The sequence below is a fragment of the Prinia subflava genome, chromosome 12 (assembly GCF_021018805.1).
Source record: "Prinia subflava isolate CZ2003 ecotype Zambia chromosome 12, Cam_Psub_1.2, whole genome shotgun sequence".
In the NCBI taxonomy this organism is placed as follows: Eukaryota; Metazoa; Chordata; class Aves; order Passeriformes; family Cisticolidae; genus Prinia; species Prinia subflava.
In genome coordinates this window covers 5,223,901-5,243,270 of record NC_086258.1, presented here as the reverse complement: position 1 = coordinate 5,243,270, position 19,370 = coordinate 5,223,901, and the positions used below count along the sequence as shown (strand labels likewise).

The following is a 19,370-nucleotide window of genomic DNA, read 5'->3' as shown; positions in this document are numbered from 1 at the left end:
TAAATCTGCTCCTAAAGTCTGGGTTTTTGTAATCTGAGCCACAGCTCTCTGCTGGTGTCAGCTGAGATGGGCCCTTGAGCTGCAGCACTGGAGGCTGCTGCCAGCATCCCCTCAGCCCCTGGAGAGGCTGGGGAGTTGTTTCACATCACTGCTGATAAAGAGGTGGGTGAAGCAAGGGCTGGCTGGGTACCTGTGCCTCGAAACCTGGAGGGAATGGGCTGAACTTATTTTTTATCCTGCAGAAAAGCAATCTCAGGGAGGACCTTCTCACCACAATTCCCTGACACAGGAGGGTGCAGTCAGGTGGGGGTCAGGCTCTGCTCCCAGGGAACAGGGACAGGAGGAGAGGGAATGGCCTCAAGCTGTGCCAGGGGATGTTCAGATTGGACATCAGGAGGAATTTCTTCACTGAAAGATTTGTCAAGCATTGGAAGGGGCTGCCTGGGAAGGTGGTGGAGTCACCATCCCTGGAAATGTCCAAGGAATGACTGGATGTGGCACTCTGGTCTGGTTGACAAGGCGGGAATCAGTCACAGATTGGACTTGACCTTGGAGATCTTTTCCAACCTTAATGATTCTGAGATCTTGTAAAATTAATTTTTGCTAGAGCAGTCACTCCAAAGGCTTAGCACTGAAATTCTGCCTGGTAAAGGCAGCTGGACAGAAACTGAGCACCCTGAAGCTCCAGAGGGAGTCACAGGGCTCGCTGCTGCCTTCCCTCTGGCTTTTCTCATTTTCTTCCTTTTTAAGGAAGAGAGATATTTTCAGTACTTAATTACTAAGTTGGAGAGGAGACTGAATTACTCTGCAGACATGCAGCAGCACCATGCCCACTTGTGCACTTTCACAGTGGTAGTGTTGGTGCTGTCCCCTCTTTGGGGCTGGGGTAAGGGGTGTATGAGGTGCCTGACGAGTGCAGGGAGGCTTGGAGAGCAATGTCATTCTCGGCACTTCTCATCTCCAGGGTGCTGAGCTTGCTGAGAAATGAGAAAGCATGATGTTTTCTCTGGGAAGCTAAAAATCCAGGCTGAGTTGGGTTAGCACCCCCTCCCTCTGGCAGGAGGATAATTTATCAGTGTCAGACACGGTGTGCAAACCAAGCTGTGGATGAGCATTTTCAGGGAGCACTTGCCTGGTCCAGAGGCTGTGGGCAGGAACTTCTGTCCCACCTGGGCTACCTGGCAGTGAGGCTGCTGTCAAGGGAATTGGGTGGCTCCTTTTAGCTAAGCCCCCTTTTCCTCCGGCTCTGCACTTACACCTACCTTTGCAGCCTTATCTCAAATGCTTGGGTTGCTTGTTTAAATCAGTTAATGATTGCCCTCTCCTGGCTGGTGTCTCTCACTGCTGCATTGCAGCGCTGCTTTTTGGCAGAGCACTTTCCAAGCTCAGTGGGAAGCTCCAGGCTGACACTCCTAACTCCTAGCTGGATGACACACAAGGTGAATTTTTTTTTTTTGGGGGCGGTGTTTTTTTTTTTTTTGCAAACCCCACTTCTGACCTCTTCAGAATCCTCTGCTCTCAAACAATCTGGCACCAAATTGCATCTGCTTTGAAGAAAACGTTTATTGCCCTGTGTGGGGTCAGTTCCCTGTGCTCCCAGGCCAGGGGGTACCTGGAGCAGGTGATGCTGTGACTGCAGCCACGGGCTCTGGGTGTGGGCTGTTGCTGCCTTCAGCTTCTTCCACTTGACACACCTCCTGTCAAAACAACAAAAACAGGGTAAGCAAATCTGCCAAGGTGCCTGCAAAAGAGAATTCACTCAAGAAAGTATTTTCCTTTCCCCTTTTAGCTGATTATGTCTAAGAGGGCTTCCCCAGGCAGACACTGCTTGCCCAGGTGCTCAGCTCCTGCTGGTGCCATTTTCCAGGCCTGTGCTGGAAAGAGGAAACCAGGTTTCTGTGGCAAAGCTGGGCTGTGTGTGCTCTGAAGGAAAGGGGGAACTCAGACTTTGGGGGGAAAAGCAAAAAATTTGTGCTGCTCAGGCACTCAGCATAGGTTGAGTTCTGTTGATGCCTGCAGCTGACAGGGGGTTTGTGAGTCTGCTCCAGAGCTCTGTTCACACCCACCTCCTTCAGCCTGATGGCAAGAGTCCCCAAAATGTTTTCTGTGTTTGTTCAATTGGTTTTTTTACTCCTCAGGTGCAGTGGCTCACTTTGGCCAGTAACTGCCAACCCCAGTTGCACCAGTGCTTGTAAGTACTGAGTAATTCCCCTCCTTTTGCCCAAATTTAAATGTGATTCTGAGCCTACAACCCCCCAGTCCACAGCTGTGTGCAGTTAATGCAGAGGAGCTGGCTCTGCCTCCCAGGTGCTGCTTGTCTGCTGAATGGGAGAGGAGATCTCACCTTGCCCCAGCCCCAGGGGCAGCTCCATGCCCAGGGTTTCATCCTCTGCCCCTACATTCTCTGTCTTCTGTCCCCCCTGAACCTGTGGGGCAGTTTTAAAAGAAGCCTCTTGAGGCTGGAGAAGTACTGGGGACAATCTGGAGCCAGCCTGGCTGCTTGGAGTGGGGTTTTGGGCACCAGAGAACTCAGAGCCTGCTGATGTGGATGAGCAGATGAGCAGGATAGAGCAGCAAAGGTAAGATGTTTTTTTCACCCTCACTTTGCAAACAAGAGCCCCTGTCAAGCTGACTCAGGGTCTGGGTCATTTGCAGGATAAAACGTCTGAAATTGGGTGGCAGAGGTGAGGACTGGACCTGCTAAATGTTTTGGTGGAAAACCTGAAGGAAAAACTCCCTGGGGCCTCCTGCCCTTTGTGCAGCTCCTGGGGGCAGCTGGTCCTTGCTGGGGAGCAAAATCGGGGGTTTCAAGGCAAAATCAGTAATTTCAGGGTAAAAATCCCTTGCCTCTTTCCCCCCGGGCAGGGGTAGGCAGGCTGTTACCAGGGGTCCCAGAGAGGATGCTCAGGTGCGGGTATTTGATTTAGGGGTGCTCTTTTAATCCTGTGTTGAAGCAAGCCTTTGAACTTTGAACACGTGTTTCCAAGACCCCGGTTTGGCAGCTGGAGGTGCAGCCCTGGTCTGCAGCCCTGCCTGGGGGGACTGTGGTGGCTTTGGTGCCCTGTCCCCCCGGTCCCCAGTACCGTTCTCCACGGCGCATACACGATCTGCTCCGCCCTCAGCCCCAGGCACTCGGCGTGCTGCTCAAACTCCTCCCGCTCGGCTGAGCTGATTCCCAGGTTCCGGGCTGCAGAGGGAGAAGGATTTGTCAGGTGTTGAGATATGGATTGGTGGCCTCAGCACAGCTCTTTGTGCCTTGTCCCTGTCCTTGCTGCCCTCATCCCCACCAGTGCTTGCTGTGGATGTGGTCTGTATGGGGGTCTCTCACCCCCACAGTGAACACACCTGAACAAAACCAGCCTTGGGCATCACTTGTTTAACCCTCTCCCAAACAACTCTGGTCCTGTGTGCTTAAAGGGATTGCAGGATGGTTTGATACTCCTGGAGTGTCAGGAGGGACTGAGGCAGAGTATGGGGGCAGTTTTCTGTATGTGTCTTCAAAATCTCTTAAGCAGCTACTTTGCAGCCTGGCAAGATGATGGGGAGCCTTGTCAGGGTCAAAAGTGCTGCTTTATGGGTTTGTGGTTAAATCTGATCAGCTTTAGCACTGCAAAGCCACATGCTCTGCCCTGGGAGGTAAGTACTGAAACATCATGGTTGGCTTGAAAGTTTTGAGATTTTTACAGTGATATCGATGCTGAATTGTATTTGCTTCCTGTTCTTTGAATATTTATGGTGTAGGTTGGTTTGGTCTTTAACTCGCTCTTCTTTCCAACAGATGTGGGGTTTAATGGGGTTTGCAAATCCCATGACCCCTGGAGCATTGCTCTCAGAAAAGTCACTGCCTGTTGGTGAAACCAAGTTGCTGTGTGGTCTTAGTTGATAATTTTGTGTGTGTGTTTGGGTGTCCCGCAATAGCTTTAAATTACTTTAGGATGGAGTTTCATACCGTAGAGATACTGCCCCAAATACGTCCTTTCCCTCTGCATTTGGTACTGGATGAGCAGAAGGTTTTCAGAGCTCATGTTCATCAGCATCCCCTCAATTTGCTGGGTCTTGGCTGGGAGAGAACAGATACAATAACTCAGATTTTCTGTGCTGCAGCAGCAATAAACTCCAGCCCGGCTGTGGGCAATGTCAGTAGTCCCTGGCATTCAACCCTCAGTAGCAGGTGAAGACAAATGTCCTGAAATAGGGTGATTTTTTTGGCTCTTGGTTTATACAATTTGTAGATCTTAAAAATGGGGCTAGGGTGTGAAAGAGCCAAGGTCCCCCAGCTCCTGCCCTGTTGTTGGGGTGTGCTGGGACTCAGGGTATGAGGGGTCAGTGCAAACTGTATCCCAGGGGCTGCAATCCCACCCCAGACTGGCTCGCCCCACTTCCTCAGCAAGGAGGAAGCGACTCCCAACAAGAGGCTTCATTAATTCTCTGAAACCTGCCACGAGTGTTCCCTCCCTCCCCCAAGGGATTGGGAAATAACTTCACAAACAGGATGGGGTTGTCCTGCAGGGATGGGAGCAGGTTTGCTCCTGGCACAGCATTACTCTGTGGGTTTAATGTGGCTGGGGCTGTGATCCCCCAGGAGCAGGAACACCCTGGGTGCCCCTGGGTTTAGGGAGCTCTTTGGAGCCCACTGAGGCTTCAAACAGGCAAAGAGACTCAGGAATAAAAGGCATCAGATACTGTAAAACAGGGACACGGTCCTTGTGTGTCTCAATCCACGTGAAAGCGTGGGCTGGGTAATAACCCACCCGTGCTGCTCACCGTTCCTCACCAGCGTGGCGTTACCGGCAGTGACCTCCAGGTACGTGAGGTTGTTGGTGAAACATTGGTCCCCCCTGGAGAGAGAGGGGAAGGAGGTGATGCCGTGGTCTGGAGAGGATCAGCAAAGCCCTGGCCCTGGTCCTGACCCCACACCGGGCATCTGACACCTCCTCCTCAGGGTTAATTCCTCTCGCTGTTGAAATCTAGGCGTTCCTGACCTCCAGTGGCACCTCGTGGTCTCAGCCTTGCCATTGCTGCCCCCATCCTCGGTGGTCAGATCTTTTCCACCCTGAAATAACTGAAACCTCAAAGTGCTGCCTGCTCTGGCACGGAGAAATTCATCCCCTGAAACCCTGACCCTGTGGGGGAAGCAGCTTTTGGAGCCTGGCAGAGCCAGCAGCCGTGGCATGAGGACTTCTAGAGAGGTCTTCTCCTTGCCTGCATCCCCCATGCCTGCAGGGCTTGGTGCTTGTGAGACCTCTGCGCCCTGCAAAACCTGCGTAAACCTTACTGTTGAAATAAATAAGTAAACAAAGGAGAGGGGGGAGAGGGTGCACAGAACAGGCAGGAGAGACTCCTTTGGGAGGAACCAATCCGAACCCGTGCTCGTATCTTGTGCTGAAAGGTTTTAGGGCTGTAGCAGGGAGGGGATGGGCTGGGAGCACGGGGACTGCATCTTACACGGCCACGTAGTGGCTGATGAGCAGCTCCTGCCCGGCGGCCCCGGGCTCCAGGCGCACATAGGCGTGGTCGATGAGCAGCATCTCCACGCGGTGCTGGGGGAACTGGGCAGCCCCCGCCACGTACAGCCACGTCCCCAGCAGCTGCGGGAGGGAGGGACAGCCTGGTGACAGCTCCCTTTGCAGGAGAAACCCTGAGATTTCCACCCTCCCCTTGGCAAAAATTGACAGTGCTGCCAGTTCTCCCTCTTGCATTTGCAGCGACTGAGTGAAACATTTGCAAATGAACTGGGAGAAAAATCAAATAAATTGCAACCATGATGTAGAACCCAGGAGCTCTCCCTGGAATGATTTCAGAGCAAACCCAGAATATGGATTGCTCTGGGTTTGGGGGTTGGGAAGGGTGCTGGCACCGGCTGTGGGTGCCCTGGGTGGTGTGGCAGGGTCAGGGCAGCCCAGCTTTGTCCCGGGGGATTTGCACCACAAAATACCCAGCCTTGTTTAAAGGTCACTGTTGGGAACCTGAGAAAACTGGGTCATTCGAGGTGTTTTGGGAAGCAAACACTGTTTTCCCGTTTGTTGCAGGCGTTTCACTGACAGCACAGTGTCAGATGTGCTGGGGGAGCAATGGGGACAAGGTGGGGTTTTCCCCTTTCCCGAGGGACAGCGAGGCTTAGCAGAGCCCCCTCAAGCTGGCTGCAGGCGTGGGGCAGCCCCAGGCTGGTGTCTCCTACCTTGGAGGCCGTGGAGTTGTCAGGGCGCTGGGCTCCGCAGGGGACAGCGTCCGTGGGCAGCAGCACTGCCAGGCCCAGCACGGCCACGAGCCCGGCCATGCCCATGGCTGTGTGAGCACACGGGGTGAGCACAGTGCTGGACAGACAGACAGACAGACAGACGCTGTTGGCTCCTGCAGCTCTGCTGGGAGGGGACAGGATGTGCCCAGAGCTGCCGGATCTGCACCTGTGTCGCAACCGGCGCCTTTTGGGGGCAATGCCCAGGGAAGAGCCACGTGCTTGGCACCCGCCCCAGCCTCGGATGTGGCTGCTGTTGGCAGGGGTTGGTAGGAGAGGGCTGTTGTGATGCAGTTACTGCATTAAAACTTGAGTCTGCTCTAAATTTGCCCATTTTTTCCCTGCGAGCGGCTGCCGTAGTCACCTCTTGCTCTGCTAGTGAGATGTGCAGCCCTCCTAGTGCTGGTTTGGCTGCAGACACCCCCACCCCAATCTCAGGCAAACCCAAGGGGGCTTTGGAGAGAAGGTGCTTTTGCCAAAACTGGCCTTAAAGGTGGTGCTTATGGGCCTCAGAGGTCAGCCCTGTCCTGTTGGACACATCCCCCGTGGCAGCTCCCTGACCTCCCTGTCCTGCTGCTGTCCCTGTGCTGTCAGACAAGCAGGTCTTGTTTCTCTGGCAGTTTGTGTTCCTTTTCCTCTGTGGCAGCAGAGCCTCCCTGAACATTTTGGTCTGGCTGTGGGTGATGGCTTTTCCCATGTCCCCTCTTTCCCCTCCTGAGGGACACCTGGGGAAGGTGCAGTGTCACCTCTTGTCACCCCACCCTGCAGTGACCCCTGCACAAGCCCGTGGTGGAGATGGAGCCTTGTAGGATTTGGCTTGAAAATTGAGGATGGGTGTGTTGAGGTGCTGAGAGTGCTGTGGTGGGGGAGACTCGAAGGGGTTGGCAGGTCTGTGTGTCACCCTGATGGGTGGGTGCTCATGTCCCAATGTCCTGAGGCTGGGAGGGTCCCCTGCCACCACAGAGCTGTCGTGAGGGGTGAGCCCCTCTGTGCCCACTGCTATGCTTGGCCCTGGTTGGGTTTGTCTGGAGCATTTCACATCTCTGGGTGGGTTTGGAGATGCAGCACCACGGGCAGGAGGGGGTCCCAGAGTAGATGGAGCAGGAGCAGCCAGTGGGTGAAACACAGGAGTTTATTTTGGGCCCAGTTGAGAACAGTGAAGCTGAGTGTTTAATCCAGGAGGAAAAACCAAAACATGGATAGGATCAGAGGTTCTGAGGCTGTGCTGAGCCTGGCTGGGGCTGGAGGAGGATGAGGATGGAGCAGCTGACCCAGCCCATGGGGGTTACCCCAGTTGTGGATCTTCACTGTCTTCATCCCCAGGCAGGGGACAGGCGTGCTATGGGAGAGAGGAGAGAAGCTCCTGGAGCTCCCTCACCCCAGAACCACCAGGAATGGCTGGGCTGGGATGCTTGAGGAGGAGCAGGATGCACAGCAGAGGAGCTGTGCTGGAGGACTGAACTTGCATTTCCCCCAAACCCCCATCCCAGCTGGAAACAGAACCTGCCCTGGGGCTCATCCCCCCCGGGGAGGGGTTTGTACCTCTGTGGAGGTGTAGAACACATCCTCCTCAGTGAAGCCCAGGCAGTGCAGCTGGGCTTTGAACTCCTCCATGTGCTCCTTGCTCACGTTGGGTGTCCGTGCTGTCAGAGGAATGGTGAAGGGGGGGAAAGAAGTGGAGTTTTAGGGTTGCTTTGCTCCTGGGTGATCCCCATAGTGCACATGGGGAGCTCACTGCCTGTCCCCATCTTTCCCCTCTCTGTATCAGGGGAAAAGGGGCTTTTTGCCCTGCTTGTGAGGACTGGAGATGTCCATGCCCCTTGATTTGTTCCTGGGGAAGCATCTGCTCACCTGAGAGAATCAGATTTGGGAGGTCAGTTTCGATGTGGTTCAGGATCATCAGGTCTTTGTCACTTTGGATCAGTCTGGCCACGGCAGGCATCTCATCATCAGTAACTGGAAGGTGTGGAGAGAGTGAGATTCCCCCACTGGTGAGAAGCCACCCCATGCTGAGGCTCATGACCTCTTATCCTTGTGACCCATCCCAGTGGGGACCACTCTGGTCCCACAGTACTGCCAGAGATGTGGTGTGTGGAGGAAGAAATTTTTTACCCCCACCTCCAGAGATGATTTTAGGTGTAAAAGGCTCAGGGTACCAAGTACTGGGGGGCAGAAGGAGGAGGGTTCAAGGGGTGGCTGAGTCATCCCATCCCAATCCCCTGGAGCTTTACCCTGCTTCATGGTGGAGTTCTGATGGAAGACCTGGACCCTGCTGGAGTTCCTCACCACACATGTCTCATTCCTGTGGGGCAAGAGAGGTCAGAGGGAGCAAATACCCCCAAGCTTGCCCCAACCAAACCTGAGAGATTTGGAACATGAGCAGGACTGCAGAGCTTAAATAAATGTGCCAGAGCTGCTCTCCAGCCCCAAATTTGTTGGGTGTCTCAGCCCAGAGGATGACACCAGAGGTAGAAATGCCCCTGGGGATGGGGGAGCCAGATCAGGGCATGAATCCCTGTCCTTACATTCTTATGATTTCAGTGATGTTGAGCTCGTCCTCATGGCTGCCAGGAGAGAAGGAAAAAGCCCCAAATGTCACTGCTCTCATCTGTGCCACGTGAGGGGGATACTTGGAGGCACCAGCAATGTAGAACCACTCTCCCAGGATCTGCAGAGGGGAGCAGAGTGGGGAAGGTTGGAGGGGCTGTGCCAGCTTCCCCCACAGGCACCCTGTGAGTGACAGCAGATGCTGTGTCCTGTGTCCTTCTGTCCCACAGCCAGAGCACCTCTTGTAGGTGACTGCCCTGGGCAGGCTCTGGGCTGTGAGGGTCTCTGGGTTTTGTCCCCGTTCTGTTAAGGCGCTGCTCCAGCTCCCAGGATGGGCAGTCCTTTCTGCAATGGTGTTTCTCCTGCTCCATGCCAGGCTGTCATTGCTTTCCTCCCATTAAAAGCTCCCGAGGGACTAAACACTGTTTATGCAGTGAAGGGTTTGCGGATGGAGGCTCGTGACCTCAGCCACCATCACTTAAAGGACTAAAACAGAGTGGTGAGGCATTGGGATGGTGCTGCCCTGGTTTGCAGGGAGATGGAGGCAGGAACCCCCAGAAGTGCCTGCTCCTGAGATTGTGATTGCAGAGCTGCAAGGCTTCACCCTTGCCTGGGCTCCTCTGCAGCAGTCTGGATTTTGTTTTAGGAAAACAAGCATGGACAGGCCATGAGATAAACACAGAGCTGCCAATGCTCCTCCCACGACCTCCTGGGTTATCCACAAGGGCTGGGGATGCTGACAGGACAGGAGGGGATGGTGCCTTGCAGGAGGGCAGGGCTTACCTGAGGGACGGTGCTGTTGTCGAAGGTGACCGGGATGAGCGGGGCGCAGCTTGGGGAGGGCTCGGTGCCCAGGGCCAGGGGCAGCCCCACGAACAGGGCGAGGGTGGCCAACATCTCCTGGCTGTCCAGGAGGGTTCTCCTGTTCTGCCAGGCTGGTGCTCAGCCCTGTCCCTTATATAGGGCAGCCAGCAGTGCTGGACATCCCCACCCCCATGTCCCGCTGCTGGGCTGTTTGCTCAGGCGTGAAGCAATAGCAGCTGGAGGAAATTCAACTTGCAAAACCTTGGATTTCTTCAGCATAAAAGGACGCCCCCCAAAACCTACTGCCTCCGCAATGCAGGCTTTTGTTCTCCGAAACTGCAATTAATTTTGTGCGTGCCTGGCAAAGTGCTTGGTGGCTTCAGGTGTGTTTGGAGACCTTGGGGACACCGAGGGCAGCGGGACGTGGCTTTGCTCCCCGGGGCAAATAAACCCTTTTGGAGATGGCTGGCTGGCAGCTCTCAGAGCTTTGGTCCTTGTTTCCCAGATCCCTGCCATGGGGATTCCATGGGGTAGGGAATGAGGCAGGGATCTCATCAGTGCAGCGGGCCAGGACTTTTTAAAAACCGCAAATTACAACCTCTTTAAATGCAGCATCTCCCTGTTTAACAGCGCCGTGCAGCTCCTCTAATGCTGGCATGGTAACTGTGACGATTAATTAATTAATTACTAAATTGTGTTTGCTTTCCCCCTGCCCTGAGCAGCCGCTCCGGACCCGTGCTCAGGGCAGGGACATCAGCCGGGCTCTGGTGCCAGGGCAGAGCCGGTGCCAGCCCCAGCAGTGCGGGGAAGGGGCAGAGCAGGGCTGGGCAAACAGGCTCAGCCCCTTCCCGCTGCCCCTGTCGCAACCGGCACCGGCCGAGGCAGCTCCTGTGCTTTTTGTCGCAAAACCCCGGGTTTTCTTCCTCCTTTGCGCTCTTCATTCCCTTTGCTGCCCTCTTTTTTTCCCCCTCCCCCTGCTTTGCCCGCTGCTGTTGCCTTCGTCTTTTCCATTTTCTCTCCCTTAGTTTCCCCCCCCTCCTTTCCCCCCAAACAACTTTCCCCCTACTTTCTCCTCTCCCTTTCTCCCTCCTCCTCCTCTCCCTTTCTTTCTCCTCCTCCTCCTCTCCCTTTCTTTCTCCTCCTCCTCCTCTCCCTTTCTTTCTCCTCCTCCTCCTCTCCCTTTCTTTCTCCTCCTCCTCCTCTCCCTTTCTTTCTCCTCCTCCTCCTCTCCCTTTCTTTCTCCTCCTCCTCCTCTCCCTTTCTTTCTCCTCCTCCTCCTCTCCCTTTCTTTCTCCTTCTCCTCTCCTCACTTGGGGGAGCCCCTGGGAAAAGGGGTATTTCTGCACCTCTTGCCCACCCAGTTTCTTAGGAAGAACCAAAAAAAACAAACAATTCCAGTCCTGTTCCATTGCCTCAGTTTTAAATATTTATTTAAAGTTAAAAAAAAAAAAAAAAGAAAAAGAAAAGAAAAAAAAAGGCTTTAAAATGAACAAATGGTAACTGCAGCCTTGAGAAAACACAAAACCAATGGCATGGGATGAGAAATGGAGAGATCTGGAGTATGGGGGTGTGCAGGGAGGAAGCAGTGATGGGTGGTGGTGATTTTGGCCTGGGGATGAGGTATTTCTGGCAGGGGCTGCGTGAAGGGCGAGGTATTAGGGACAGATCCTGTTAACCTTTTCCTATGGTGGCTGGGAACCAACCAGCAGGCAGTAGTGACAAAAAAAAATACACAAAGAGAGACTCACAGATAATTTTTTTCCCTCAAAAAAATAAAATCCATAGTCCATATGAGACATGAAAACTCCAAACAGGCACTGAAGAGTTTCTGATACAGTACAGCTCTGATTACATCAATATTATTCCTTATATAGAATTAAAGATTACCATAATTATCCTCTTTAAAAAAAAATCCTCCAAATTTACATATAGAGACTAAATTTCTACAAAACTTAACAAAACAAAACCCTTCCAAGCTTGGCTGGGTTCTGAAACAAGGTACCATCATGTCAGTCTTGACAGAGGGGCCGAGGGAAGAGTTGCAGAGCTGGGTTTAAACATGAGCTTAGTCCAGGGAGTCGTGTGGGCAACTCAGTAAAGCCCAACCCAACCAGCTCCAAAGAGCTCTCTCGAGGCTCAGCGCTTTGAGAGGAGCTGTGTCCCTCACTCCCCTCCCAAAGCAGTGAAGTGCTGATGAATGAAAAACCAAAAAAGCAAATTTGCATGTAAATTATCCTGGAAGTGATGGTGGCTGTGGTGTGAGTTGTGTTATTGACACCATGGCCACTGAAGGATCCCTTTTAAGGTGGCTGTTTTTCTGATTTAACTGTAGAACATAATCTGCTTTCTTCCCAGAGAAAAGATTCTATGGGGCTTTTTTTTTTTTGGGTCTGTGGCAAGACATTGTAGCACCTTCACAACCTTAAATAAAGTCATATATATAAAATAACACACTTTTTTAAGAGCACCAGAGATTTCACAGTGAGAGGTAGAAACAAATCAGATGAGCCCATTCCCTCTCTCTATTTTAGCACCAATCTCTTCCCCTCTCCTCTTTCCATTCCCCCTTCTTTGCTTTGTGACTCTCCCCTCCTCCAACACGTTGAGAGGGAGTGTTGATTAAACTCATGGAAGGAGGAACTTGGCTTTTTTTTTCTTTTTTTTTTCCTTTTTCTTTTTGCTTTAAATAATATAATATATATATTTTGTTTCTTCTAATATTGCACATCAAAATGCTTCCTGTACACAGAGCAGCCAGATTCAACTTGCAGCTCCGCCTGGGAGACCTGATGCAGCTGTCCAGAAGGTGACAAGCTCTGAGAGGGAAGCTCTATTTTTAAAATTTTTTTTTCAATGGAAAGAACATTTGGTAACTCAGGAACCAGACAAAAATGGGTGGGTGGGTGGATTGGGGGCAGGGGGGGAAAGAACAAAAACAAACCCACACGCTGCACATCGCTTGAGGTTTCTCTCAATGTTTTCTTTGGTCATGGAAAAAGCTTTGTGTGTGGAGCCACAACATCCAGTCCCCTTTTCACTGCTCACGTCCTGACTGATGCCTGCTTCCCCCATGTCCTTGTTCTTCCTCCTTCCACCAGCTGGCTGAGTTCAGTAGATCATGGGTTCTGGACACCTTGAGCCAAAGCTGGAGCAAGAGCTGACCCAAAAGACACAGCCCAGCTGTCCCTGCTGCAGAGAGGGGGGACAGCCCCTGCGAGGCCAGGCCAGCGTTGGATTGGAGCCTCAGGGTTCCCTCAGGGTTCAGAGGAAGCAGACAGGGCCGACCTCGAGGTGATATTGCTGTCCTGGCTGCGGTGGGGGCAGGTTGTAGATGTTGACAATTGGCAGCTGCTGAGGGTCCTGTGTCCGGAAGGAAAAGAGGGTCCGGTGCCAGCGCCCATCCTTGATCTGTGTGGGGAGGGGACAGAGGGACAGTGAGCCAGGGGCCTCACTGGGGGATCCTGCTGGAAGGGAATGTTCTGTGAGGTGTGAGCCTCAAAATCCCCTGTGAAACAAGGGGCTGTCCCTTGGGCAGGGATCGGCTGGGTTTAGAGAGCATTTTGGGGAACCCTTTATCAGGCTGATGAAAACTGAGCTTGAGTGGTGCCACCAAGACAAACTCCTAATGCTGTGAGCCTGAATGCAGCCCTGCATCTCCTGACTGTGTGTGGCACCAGACCAGAGCCAGGGTCACCACCTGTGGGGAGCCATTTCACTGCTGCTATACAGCACAGGGAACTTCAGAAATTCACCTTTTGCTCTCTGTTTGAAGGCCATCTGCCTCAGGAGCTGCTACAGCATCCTGGACTGGAAAATTAGCTGAGAACAGGGAAACCTGACGCTTCTCCCTTTTAGGATGAGCAGGGTGGGCTCTGGCATTTCCCTCCACTTCTTCTCCCCTTTCACAGCAGCATACCTTGCAATCATCAGCTGCCACCTCTGGCCTGAGGTGCCCACTGGCCTCAAACACCTGCCCGTTCCAGGCCCTGAAGCGCACGGCGTTTTCCGAGGGCTCCTCCTCGGAGCCCTCCCTCCACACAGAGGTGTTGAGGCAGTGGATGGTGATGTGCTGCACCACCTCGGAGCTCAGCAGCCGCAGGAAGTTCATCTGGACTCTCCCGATGTCAAAATCCAGCTGGAAGGTGACAGAGAGGTCATGGGGGTGCCCTGCAGAGGGGCTGAGGGGAGCAGGGGCAGTGCAAGGTGGGGGAGCAAAGGGGGTCCCTGTCCTCTGCTTCATTCTGCACCCAGAACTGGATCTGGTGTCAATATGGGCATGAGAGCCACAACCAAGTAATTTTGGAAAGCTTTCATGAGGACACAGCAGGTCCTCTGCTTTGCAGAACAAACTGGAAGGTCCTGAAGTAGGAGGAAAAAATGTAAACTTCAATACAATTTGCAGAGCAGGTTCCAGTTCATCTGCAAACAAGCCCAGATATTGCTGTTTGTATTTTTAGTACAGGTACTTCCTCAAAAACAATCCCACAGCAACAACTTCACTGGAAACTTGTGTGTTTAAGCTGATCTCACTTCTCCAGGTGGCGGAAAACAAAATGTGAGAGTGACCCCAACATAAGTTAAGTCAATAAAGTATTTGGGAGCAGCATGTTGTGAAATTACAGGTCACGTTAAGGCTATGGGTCCATTAAACATCACTGGAACACACAGCTTTGTCTTGACAAGAGCCAGTAACAGCCTGGGGTGTATTTTTTAACCCCTGAGAGCAGTTCTGAGTGTGACAACTGCACTAATGCTCCCCCAGCCTGTGTGCTGTGCCCTTGGAGTCACTGTCCCCTGTCCTGGGACAACACACAGAGTGTAAATATTTGGCAACAGCAGCGTGGGAAGTGCTGAGCTGTGCCTACCTTGGAGACAGTGACAGGGCTGAGACACGTCTGGCCCCCGTTGGTGAAGTTACAGATGACCTGGATGGTGTCTGAGGAACAGCCAAGGTTTGGGTCAATCCAGTAGGTACCTGAGGAAATCGAGGATTTGGGGATTAACAGGGACACTTAACCTTTCCTGTGAATGACAAAAGGAGAGTTCTGGCTCCTTGGTGACTGTCCGAGGGAAGGAGAGCATGTGGGACAGCCCTGGGGAGGGTGCAGCCTTTGCACATTTGGGGCTTCCTACCGTCAGTCATCTTCTGTTCACAGTTCATGAGGTCCCGGCAGATGCGTGCAGGGTTTTCCTTGGTTCCCAGGGGTCTCTTGATGCTCTGAATGAGGTTGCTGAGGTAGTGTAGAGTCTTAAAGATCTCCCCTCCATGGTCCAGCATGAGAAGGTCTGAATGTTGGTAACCCTGGAGAGAAAAGAAGGCAAGTCAGGGCTGCCTTGGGGGCACTGGGTGCTGTAACCACAAAGGTTTCTGCATCACTTTGAGGAAAATCAGTGGTCAAAGCCAGGCTGTGCTGGCTTGGGGCCAGTGAGCCCCAGGCCTTGTATTGTCCCAAACAGGACATTGCTGAAATGCTGGCAAAGTCACAATGGCAAAGTCAGGAGGTCTGAAGCTTCACAAATCAGTGACACAACAGAACCATATCCTTTAACTGGACCTTTGCCTGCATAAATTCCAGATATTCCACTAGAACAGTGACAAATCAGGGCTTTGTATAAACTTCCTACACACAGAAAGCACTGATGAGACCCTTCCCAATCTCCAGCTCAAGCAAAGACCAGGGAGTTTAAAAAATTCCCTCGTACCTCTCTCTTGAGCACGGTGCTGGAGTCAATCAGGGTCTGGAAAGCTGCCCCAAAGCCATCCTGTTGCTGGTGTGAGGTGAAAAAGATGGAAACTGAGATTGTTAGAAGTTGAACACACCCTGATGCAAGCAAACACTTCTCAGTCTAAGGCTGCACTTCAAGCATTGCTCTGCTAACAGAGCATCTCCTGCTGGACCTGAGTGTGTCTCCTCAGGGTCCCTGCAGCACCTTGGCTCTGCAGGACTTGTTATCATCATGAACAAACACACAGAGAATGTCAACTTACAAACGAGGCTGGAACTCCTGGCGGGCCCTGGAAATCAGAGGGAAAAGGGGGAATCAGCCAGAAACATGGTCAGTCACTGTTGCACAGATATTCCCCATGGCCTTTTGAAACCCCTGCTCCTGTGGAGCCCCTCAGTGCAGAGAAGTGAGAGAGGCATCAATGCTGCCTCTGTAAAACTTGGGGATGGTTTGGACTAAAGCACAAGAGACACTGGTCCATTCACACACGTGGTTTTGCATATGAGGAATGGGGCTAAGCCATAATTTCCAGTGAGGGAGCAGTCCCTGTGGAGAGTATCACAGCAATCATTTCAGCTTGTTTCAGCCATGAACTCTTCCCACAAATACGTACCGGAGGGCCAGGGTGTCCTCGAGGGCCTGGAGGACCCTAAAGACAGAGTGGCATCAGTTAGTGAAATAGCTCCAGGTTTTATTTCCATTTCTCATGGTTTTTACCAGCAGGAATCTGTTCCCAGCTGGATTTTTGACACCTCATAGCAGCCTGTCCCTCAAAACTTTCAAAAGACAGAGGGTGGCCCCATTTTGTCCCTGCTCTGGGTACATCTGTCCACATCTGGTCTATTCCTGCTGCATCCCTTGTTCCCAGCCCTTTCAGCTCCTCAGCTGTTACTAATGCCATGTCCCCAAGAACTCACCGCATTCCACGTGTGCAATTACCCACCCTGCAGCTTTACACTCGCTAAATCAACTGTTTTATTTAAATACAAGTTACCAGTCAGAAAAAGGGATGTCAGATACTTACCCTTGGACCTTGAAGACCCTGCAGGGGAAAAAAAAAAGAGCAGAAGCTGTCAGAAAATGCTCATTACTGACCCCAAATCTCCCTGTACACCCATGTGCTGCTCCCAAGGCACCTGTGCCAAGGGCTGGGTGCTGTACTGGAGATACCACAGTTGTGGACAACGTGGTGAAGAGTTGCTGGGTTAAGGAAATGGAAATTTTACCAGCAGAGTGGTGTGGATGTGTGTACACATCTGTAACCAGTGTCTTGCCCTCATGGGAGCCTGATGCACCCTGTGGTCACAGCAGAGCCCAGAGTGACTCTTGATTGCTCCAGGTCAGGGACCCTCTTAGGGGCACCAGGGTGGGACCAGCACTTACCATCTCCCCACGACTGCCTTTGTCTCCCTTGGGCCCCTGCAAAGCACAGGAGGAGGCTGTCACTGACCATCCACAGGCTGCCCTGATGGCTGCTGTCCCCCAGAAGCTCCTTGCAAGGGCTCAGGTGCATCTCTAACTCACCAGCTCAGGTTGTCATATTGGCCTCCCCAACCCAAAGCCAAAAAAATGCTATTACTGCCTGTTTTGGCAATGTGTGAGTTCATCTCACTGGGTTTTATCTCTGCCAGTGGCAGCCTCTGGACCAAGCTCTGAGTGATGCCATGCTTGTGTTGTCACCAAGTGCTGACCTGATCTTTCATTTGTGTTCAGGGCCTTTGGCACTTTAGGGCAGGCAGGGATTTTCAACACTTCCCAAAATCAAGTGGTTCCCAGTTTAATATATATATATATTTAAATTTATTAAAATGTGTTCCCCCCCTCTCCCCCCAGGCCAAGTTTCTAAACTCTTCTAAAAACTACAGGCAGGAAAGAAGTGTGGATACTCACAGGGCTTCCCATGGGACCCTGAATGCCAAGAGGACCAATAATTCCTTCTTTTCCCTAGAAAAGAAAAGAAAAGACATGTGAACCACCACATGGGACCTGACAGTCATTTCCACTAGGGCAGGCTCAGTGAAGACACTGAATCTTTGCTGCTTTCCAGCAGCTTGGTGGTGGTATTTGCTGTGGCTGGAATAAAAACCCCATTTCAAACTGCAAGTCCAAAGAGACAAGTCCTGGCAGTATGGTTGTCAGGAGCTTTGTTAAACCTCAGAAATCCCATAAACAGGAGGATTTCAGTGCAGCTGGAGTTCTCAGTGCAGCGTGGCTGTCTCCATGCCCTGTGCAGATGTGGTCACCCACAGCTCTGGTGATGCCATGGCCTCGGGCACTGTGCTCCTCACAGCCCCTGAAGCCTCACAGAAACAGGGGTGAAGGAAGAAAATCCTCCCAAACCCACAGACTGGAAAACCACTCACCATGAGACCTGGTGGCCCACGTGGTCCCTGAATGCCTTTGAACCCAAGGTCTCCTGGGGGGCCCTGTGAGCAAAAAGTGAGATGTGAGGTCCCCTAAATACCAAACCCTGTGTTTATGCCCTTGCTTAGAGCTCTGCTTTAAGGACAGGGGTGCTGCCTCCTGTCAATAGGACTGGGAAGATCCAATTTGTTGTAAATTCTTTTTCCACTCCTATTTTGCAAGGCTTTTACTTTTGACAGAAAACAGTTTCCTCTTCACCAGGGAGAAGATATGCTGAGTCTAATGAATCTAAATATCTAAATTTCTAATGATCCTAAATTTTAGACTCTAAATGAGTCTAAATTTCAGCTCAAGGCTCTCAGTGTTAGGGATGCACATCAGTGTCCCAGGTGCTGATGGTTGATGCTGGAAATAGAAATGTCAGTAAGGGGAAAACAGCCACAGAATCTCTAGGACAGCCCTTTTCCTCCAAAAAAAGTGTAAGCACACACTCATTTAACAAATGAAGATTAATAAACTAAAGAAAGTTGGGATCAAAATTCAATTTCCAGAGTTCCTGCAGAGCTGCTAGCAGCACAACAAGTGTGGCATTACCTGTCCCCAGTAAGGTGACACTAGGGAACCAGCTGGTGACCAGCAGCCTCTTACCTTTGGCCCAAAGAGTCCTGCAATCCCTGGGAATCCTGTCTCGCCGAAGTCTCCCTGCACAGGGCAGCAAAGACAAACACAAGAACAAAGGAGAACAGTAAATTCACACTGGTGGCTGGAGATGACACTCAGAGAGGCACCAAGAGTTCAGCAGCTCCAGAGAAAGAGGAATCTGTGAGTATCCCTCAGCCTAAGCAGGACTGATGAGAAAGAAGAATGAAAAATGCCTGGAGCAGGAACTACACAAACATCAGGCTAGAAGCAGCTCACTTGATCCCTTAGATGTCCCCAATGCCACCTTTTTGCCCCCAAAATGGGAGGCAAACCTACACTGTTCCTAGCAGGTGCTTCTCTTGGCCCAGCAAAAGCAGGATGCAGAGCATCTACTCTGAGATTGATCTTGGAATTTTGTGCTGCAGAATAACAGCCTCAAAGTTCTTTAAAACAAGCTCCTTTTTTATTTCTAATACAAAATGGACTGACTTACTAATTCAAGCTGTAATTTTAAACAATGCTCATTCAAGCTGTTAAAAAAGTGCATGTTCATAAAACATAACCTCCCACTCAAGCCCAGGATAACCACACATATCCTCTGATACTTTCCCTATTCTACTCTGCAGGGATTTTTTCTCAATTTTGTAAGAAAAAGAATAATAAAATAGTTGAAAGACCATCAAGCTTGAATCAGCACATAGCATGTACTCAGAGAATAAAAAACCCACCCTGGGTAGCATGTCCTTATGTAAACATCCTCCTTTCACCATGTTTGAGATGGTCATCCTTTGATAGTTTTGGGCTTCTCAGATGTCAAAATTCAAGATGATTCAACATTTAAAAAAACAAAAGGGGTCAGAAACCTTCACCAGATGGTTTTTCTCCAGTGTTAGGAACATCAGAGACAGATAAGGCTTGTTTGGCCTTTTGGCAGGACTGTCTCACCCATTCTGACTGTGCTTTTTGGGGTGCATTACAAAGGCTTGTTCACTCAGTTGTGAATGGCCCAGTTGATGGGGCACCCCCTTCACTGCACAGTCATTCCAGCATC

At 51.6% G+C, this 19,370-nt stretch overlaps 3 protein-coding genes across 5 annotated transcripts in view; all 3 read right to left on the bottom strand.

The window, feature by feature from the left end:
- Nucleotides 1-1,545: 1,545 nt before the first annotated feature.
- On the bottom strand, nt 1,546-6,410 carry LOC134557133 (alpha-1-acid glycoprotein-like). The gene is made up of 6 exons (XM_063409810.1): nt 6,179-6,410; nt 5,446-5,588; nt 4,765-4,838; nt 3,950-4,060; nt 3,084-3,187; nt 1,546-1,697 (listed from the first exon to the last, which is right to left on the bottom strand). Exons 1-6 carry the CDS (start codon nt 6,281-6,283, stop codon nt 1,581-1,583), a joined length of 654 nt encoding a protein of 217 aa, XP_063265880.1. The 5' UTR covers nt 6,284-6,410; the 3' UTR covers nt 1,546-1,580.
- Nucleotides 6,411-7,349: 939 nt separating this feature from the next.
- LOC134556811 (alpha-1-acid glycoprotein 1-like) lies at nt 7,350-9,739 on the bottom strand. Its single transcript, XM_063409152.1, has 6 exons — nt 9,566-9,739; nt 8,761-8,903; nt 8,467-8,537; nt 8,087-8,191; nt 7,778-7,878; nt 7,350-7,574 (listed from the first exon to the last, which is right to left on the bottom strand). Exons 1-6 carry the CDS (start codon nt 9,677-9,679, stop codon nt 7,521-7,523), a joined length of 588 nt encoding a protein of 195 aa, XP_063265222.1. The 5' UTR covers nt 9,680-9,739; the 3' UTR covers nt 7,350-7,520.
- Nucleotides 9,740-11,956: 2,217 nt separating this feature from the next.
- The window catches only part of COL27A1 (collagen type XXVII alpha 1 chain), a 138,311-nt gene continuing 130,897 nt past the window's right edge, over nt 11,957-19,370 (bottom strand). For 2 of the 3 annotated variants that reach the window (XM_063410121.1, XM_063410123.1), the window contains 12 exons: nt 18,326-18,379; nt 17,677-17,739; nt 17,204-17,257; nt 16,697-16,732; nt 16,338-16,355; nt 15,927-15,962; nt 15,576-15,602; nt 15,290-15,355; nt 14,720-14,888; nt 14,452-14,561; nt 13,503-13,721; nt 11,957-12,994 (listed from right to left, as the gene is read on the bottom strand). In XM_063410121.1, coding sequence (XP_063266191.1) covers nt 12,848-12,994; nt 13,503-13,721; nt 14,452-14,561; nt 14,720-14,888; nt 15,290-15,355; nt 15,576-15,602; nt 15,927-15,962; nt 16,338-16,355; nt 16,697-16,732; nt 17,204-17,257; nt 17,677-17,739; nt 18,326-18,379 — 999 coding nt within the window. In that variant the 3' untranslated portion in view covers nt 11,957-12,847. Of the gene's footprint in view, nt 12,995-13,502; nt 13,722-14,451; nt 14,562-14,719; nt 14,889-15,289; nt 15,356-15,575; nt 15,603-15,926; nt 15,963-16,337; nt 16,356-16,539; nt 16,610-16,696; nt 16,733-17,203; nt 17,258-17,676; nt 17,740-18,325; nt 18,380-19,370 lie in introns of those variants that run through there. The other variant, XM_063410124.1, reaches the window with a different exon arrangement.